The sequence below is a fragment of the Eublepharis macularius genome, chromosome 15, assembly GCF_028583425.1.
Source record: "Eublepharis macularius isolate TG4126 chromosome 15, MPM_Emac_v1.0, whole genome shotgun sequence".
Taxonomy (NCBI): domain Eukaryota; kingdom Metazoa; phylum Chordata; class Lepidosauria; order Squamata; family Eublepharidae; genus Eublepharis; species Eublepharis macularius.
Genome location: NC_072804.1, coordinates 16,508,941 through 16,514,930, shown reverse-complemented (window position 1 = coordinate 16,514,930; position 5,990 = coordinate 16,508,941). Strand labels below are relative to the sequence as shown.

The following is a 5,990-nucleotide window of genomic DNA, read 5'->3' as shown; positions in this document are numbered from 1 at the left end:
AAAAATAAGTATTTAACAGGTGTGTCTTTGACTATTAAAATTTGCATAATAAATGTTTTCTGACTCCTAAAAAAGCCTTTGTGGGTGGAGGGGGAAGAAAACCCCAGACATACTGCATATCTATGCATTTTTATTTTATTATAAAATGTGCACATTTATTTTCACAACTGTACTACAACAAGTATCAGGTGTACATGTATTGTACTACTCATATTCCTATACTGGTGAAAGCAGAGCAGTCTTTATCCCACCTCATATCTATCTATACCAGAACAGATGCCTTGATTTCTATTTGCAAACACTATTTGCAGAATTAGTTGGACTTCTGTAAACCCTTCCAATCTGTTGTGCAGAAATGTCACCATGAAGATTGGCATATAGCCCAGACCAGTAATCATGGCTTCTGAACAGAGACAGTAATTAATCATGCTTGGATTATTTTGAAGAAACAGAATCTTCAATAATGAGGAGACAGGCAGGGCAGACAGGAAAGCAAGCGAGCTGGCTGGCATCTCTTTGCCCCCTTTTCTCTCCCCCCCCCCATGTCAGTGTGCCGAATTATTCCCACTCCCTCCTGATGAGAGCGGTCTCTTGGCCAGTCTGGCCAACCCCACTCCGCATCTTGTGCTGCGGAAGCCACTCCTTGCACTACTAGCTTCTCCCCCTCCCTCTGCAGAGCCTTCCCTCTGGACAATGGACGGGAGCCAGTTTTTAAATAAATATTTATTTTCCAAAGTGTTCTGAGAATATGCAAGAGGAAAGAACAAAACTCAAGAGCCTGCTGATGCTAGGCAGTTTAGCATTAAGAGTAACTACATCAGTATCCTGACTGAGCTGTGGACTCTGGAAGCGTAAAACAATATCCTCTTCTGTTTAGCAGCAATTAGCTCACCAAATTAAGAATTAGATAGCACGCTGATTTGTCTTGATTTTAAATAAAGAACCAGTAGTTTTAAACTCCCGTAGAATTTTACATATACAGGTAGCCTTACAGACAGAAGATGCTTGTATTTGGCAACTAACAAATTACCTGAATTGTTTAAAATGTTTACTATAAAAGGAAGATTTTTATCTATAAAATGAGCAATTGTGAATGAAAAAAAAAATTGCAGGTCACTACACTGAGAAACACTGGGTGTAAGCCTTCCCCATGTACGGGGTACCTTTATTAGCACTCAGTGTAGAAGGGCACTATGGGACATGGAAGGCCCCGTGCACCCCTTGCCCCTCTCCTAATTAAGTGGCGAAGATGAGCTCCAGAAAAGGCAGGCTTGGGGGGGGGGGGGGAGGCATGCAGAAGCAGCACTTGGTGCCCGGGATGGTAGGTAGGGTGGTGGTGGTGGTGGTACCGAGGAGGGAGGGAGGAAGAAACAGGACTCTGTTGTGCGCCATAAAGAGCCCAGCCGTGACAGAAAAGATGGTGCCCTAAGTGGAGCTAGCTGCATGGGAATCATGGGAAATGGTTAGTTTTAAAAAAGGGAGCATGAAAATAAAGTGTTTTACATTCTAGAAACTCATCTGATAAAAATGAGTAAAACGCCCTGCCTTTCCCCCTACCTCTCTTTCTGTCTCTGTCTTTCAAACCTCGCCTATCAAGGCTGGGATGGCAATAACACAGTCTTCACATTATTTTTCTTTGGAATGTTCTCCAAATCCAATGCAATTTCAAGATCATCTACAACAGTATAGTTTAAAGAGGACTGTTTTATCTCAACTGGTGGAAAAAATAGTCTCATTAGGGAGGCTTTTATTAAACAAAGCTTATTTGCATTACACACATCTCAGTGTAAAGCTGAGCAGATCCTGTGTTATGGTTCAAAGTGCCGGCGGCTGTATGGAGTTGTTGCTGCAGAATTGTCCATAATTGTCCATTAATTGAAAGAACGGTATGGAGTTAAATCACATTTTCAAACAGCTGCATGGACTGCATTATATTTTCATCCTGTAAAGAAAAAACCCAGCACTTTGTTATCTGAGCAAGGGAGAAACAGAGTTCACATTTGAAGGTTAAAAAAAGCAGAGACGCTTTCATGGCAGGAAACTAGACCTCCCCCCAACATGCTGAAAGATGTGGCTTCAAAAAGACATTCCCCTGATGTCTGGCCGACATGCTGTTGTTTGGTCCAGGCCCGTTGTAGGAAGCACGCAGCCACACCTCTAGAGCCCATGCTTGGAAAAACCTTCAAAATTTAGCTATAGATGTCTTTAACGTATTAGCAAGAAGAAATTTCCGGAAAACATGATCAGCTTTTTCAACTATATCAATATTACTATATGAGCGTATTTTTGCATAATGCTTTTTGATTAAATTTTCTTTTTTCTGTACAGTAAAGAAAATTCAGTTGTGTTGATTTACATTACTGAAGAATGTTTAAAAAACCCTCTGTGTATGTCTAGCAACTGTCATGTGGTGACAGGAATAAAAAAGAACTCTTAATATTTAATTTAGGTATACAAAATTACTCCCCAAAAGGGAGTGCCAGGTTGGTTTGCAATAAAAAGTCCTGTACAGCCTTAAAGACTAACAAGGTTTCCGGGGTATCTGCTTTTGAGAGTCAAGTATCTGACAAACCGGGCTTGATTCTTGACAGCATATAATCTGGAAATCTTGTTGGTCTGTAAAGTGTAACTGGACTCGAATCTTGCTCTTCTACAAAAGAGAGTTAACTGTTTGATCTTGGTTCATCTTCAGACTGTTAGTTGTTTTTTGTGTGTTTGACAACATATTCGCATGTATTTAGGATGGTTCAAGGAGAAAACACCGTGACTAACTTACTACAAACAATTTAAGTCACAGTGTAACAATATGAACCAAGACTCTTTTTATCAGAATCAAAAGTTCAGTCATTCCATAAATTTACAGAAGGTATACAAGTCCTGAATAGCCTGCCTGTAGCATCAATCAATACAAGGTTAAAGTGCACAAATGCTTGTAAACTCTTTCTTCAAAAGTGCAAGTGCTATCTTAAAGGGACCGTACCTCTTAAATATCACGCATACATCTAAAAAGACTAGTATAATCCAGAATCAAATTCCATCAAGTACACCATCAGTATATCTTATTTAACAATGGGAAAAACTCACAGGTTTAATATACCATCAATCCATGTATAATCCATATATAATATTTGATAAGTAATGCATATGTAGCTCACAAATTTGTAGTAACCACAACTGGTTTGCTAGTGAGAGTATCCTGTTTCCGGCACCCCTTCTTCCTGGCAGTTACCAAGAGTAGTAAGTAAAAAAACCTTCACATATCAGTATCCATGCACAATGGCCATTCGCTAAAGGGTGTGTATACATTCTTCTGTACTGTCTGTAAATTTATGGAATGATTGAATTGGAATGATTGAACTTTTGATTTTGGTAAAAAAAATCTTGGTTCATATTGTTATATTGTGACTTAAATTGTTTGTAGTAAGTTAGTCACAGAGTTTTCTCCTTGAAGTGTTCTGATTACCATGGCACTCTGTTTTTCAACTAACTGTATTTAAGATGGAGCAACCCAGGATGGACTCAGACCCCGTTTTTACATATCCATAAAGGAGTTGTGAAGAGCACTGCATTTCAAAACTAAGCCTAACTTCGTTTTTTTCCAATCTTGGAGGCTGACTGGGGTGGCGTGGGGGAACAATAGGTTGGGGAAGAGTTAAGCACACATGTACTGTGTGTGTGTGTGTTATGTGCCATCAAGTCGCCTCCAACCTATGGCGACCCACTGAATGAAAGACCTCCAGAACGTCCTCTTATTAACAGACTTGTTCAGTTCTTGCAAACTGGAGGCCGTGGCTTCCTCTACTGAGTCAACCCATCTTGTGTTGGGTCTTCCTCTTTCCCTACTGCCTTCAACTTTCCCTAGCCTTACTGACTTTTCCAGAAAGACTTGCCTTCTCATATGACCACAGTACAATAGCCTCAGTTTCGTCATTTTAGCTTCTAGACAGAATTCAGGCTTGATGTGATCTAGAACCCACTTATTTGTCTTTTTGGTCATCCATAGTGCTCACAAAACTTCGCCAGCACCAAAAGAATCAATTTTCTTCCAGTCAGCTTTCATCATTGTCCAGCTTTCACTCCATAAATAGTAATGAGGAATACTATAGTTTGGATTATCTTGATTTTGGTCCCCAGAGAGACATCCTTATCTTTCATTGATCTTTTCCAGTTTCCTCACAGCTTCCATGTCTCAATCTTCTGATTTCTTGGTTGTGGTCTCCCTTTTGGTTGATGATTGAGCCAAGGAAGAGAAAACTTGAAGAATTTCAGTTTCCTAATTGTCAACTTTAAAATTGTGAATTCCTCAGTAGTAGTTACTTTTGTCTTGTTGTTTGGCTGTAATCCTGCTTTGGCGCTTCCTCCTTTAACCTTCATCAGTTGTCATTTCAGGTCTTCACTATTTTTTTTAATTGGAATGTAGACTGAGCGTTTCCAGTCTGTGGGCCATTGTTTTGTCTTCCATATTTGTTGGCAGATTCTCATAAAGATGTTGATGGACTCAGTTTCTGTGGCTTGAAATAGCTCTATTAGCAGCCCATCTACTTCAGGTGCTTTGTTTCTCCCAGCTGCTTTGAGTGCAGCTTTCACTTCACTTTCTAAGATTTCTGGTTCTTCATCAAAAGAGCACGCCTGAGTGGCAAAAACGCCTCTTGCCACGGGCATTACTTTGCTGCAAACTAGGTGTGAGAGACCCTGAAAGGTAAAATGGCTGCTCAGCTGTTTCATCCTTGAGCCTATGGGAGCACCGCCTGAGCCTCCAATCACTTTTAGGGGTGGGGATGGAATGCTGGAGGGAAACGCAGCAGCACTTCGGCTGGTTCCTGCCTCAGCAAGAGAGCAGACAGAATCACGGGGGGGGGGGGCACTCTGCCTGGTAGTGGGAGAGGACAGAGTCATGAGGAGTGCCTCCGGTGGAAAGCAGTGCTTGTACCCTTTAGTCTGACTCTTGGGAAAGGGCAAGCTGGTGTGGGTGGATTCTTGGGTATGAGAGCATCCAACCTGTGGTTTGGCAAGGAAAACCTATTTGTAACAGCAAGCACTAAAAGGAATTTAAATCACAACCTGGAGCTGTAACTAGCTTAAGTGCCTCAGCCAGGCATCTCTTGTGACTGTCTGGAGACCTGAGCTGCTGTCCTTTAAAAGTACACAAATACATCATCTGTTGTTTTGTTGAACCTCCTGCTTTGCTGATGTCTGTACTCCTCAGGAGCAATACCCAAAAAATTACCTCATAGCAGCGAACCCAAAGCCTTTACATTCACTACCATAAGAATACTTAGCAACTGAGGAGAAAGTGTACATTTCAAAACCAGACTAGTTCCCCCCAAATTATAGGAGGCTGGGTGGGTTCCCTGAGAGCCAAGCTACAAGTGAGGAATGACATTTGCCTGGCAAGTGAACAGACTCGCGTGGATTCCTCCCCATTCACTTGCCCTCCACTTGTGCTCCACTCAATCGAGTGGAGGGCAAGTGAACAGGGAGGAATACACACGAGTCTGTTCGCTTGCTAGGTAAGTGTCATTCCTCACTTATAGCTTGGCTCTCAGTTGGAAGAAAAGACCTGTCACAACCATGAGAAGTGACCGCAGCCAACTCACTTTTTGGCAGCTTTCAATGAATTCATCCATGGTAACCACGCCATCCTTATTTTTGTCCATTTTCTGCCAAAGAAAGAATGTCGTTTAAGTCAGGTCAGGCTCGCGTTAAGTGTTTCCTTACATTACCCTTGAAGAAAAGGAGTAGGTGGAGATATGTAACATACACAGCTCCCCTCTGTGATGGCTAAGACCCTCAGTCACTTGCTTACACTTTACAATTGGGCAAGGCATGGGGATCTAGATTCAAGTCAAGGGCTTGGACTCTATGACATTGTTCCCTTCGTGCTCTCCTCCAGCCTCTGCTGCAGAGGTTTCTCTCTGTCAAGATGCTTGCTTCCTCTGCTGCTAGCATTTCTGCTTGCATGAGGGCTCCTTGAAAAACACTGATCTTCC

At 41.9% G+C, this 5,990-nt stretch overlaps 1 protein-coding gene across 3 annotated transcripts in view; it reads right to left on the bottom strand.

The window, feature by feature from the left end:
• Positions 1-1,894: 1,894 nt before the first annotated feature.
• Positions 1,895-5,990, bottom strand: part of KCNIP4 (potassium voltage-gated channel interacting protein 4) — a 408,354-nt gene continuing 404,258 nt past the window's right edge. For all 3 annotated transcript variants that reach the window (XM_054999384.1, XM_054999383.1, XM_054999381.1), the window contains exons 7-8: positions 5,598-5,660; positions 1,895-1,942 (exon numbers count right to left, since the gene is read on the bottom strand). In XM_054999384.1, coding sequence (XP_054855359.1) covers positions 1,895-1,942; positions 5,598-5,660 — 111 coding nt within the window. The remainder of the gene's footprint in view (positions 1,943-5,597; positions 5,661-5,990) is intronic.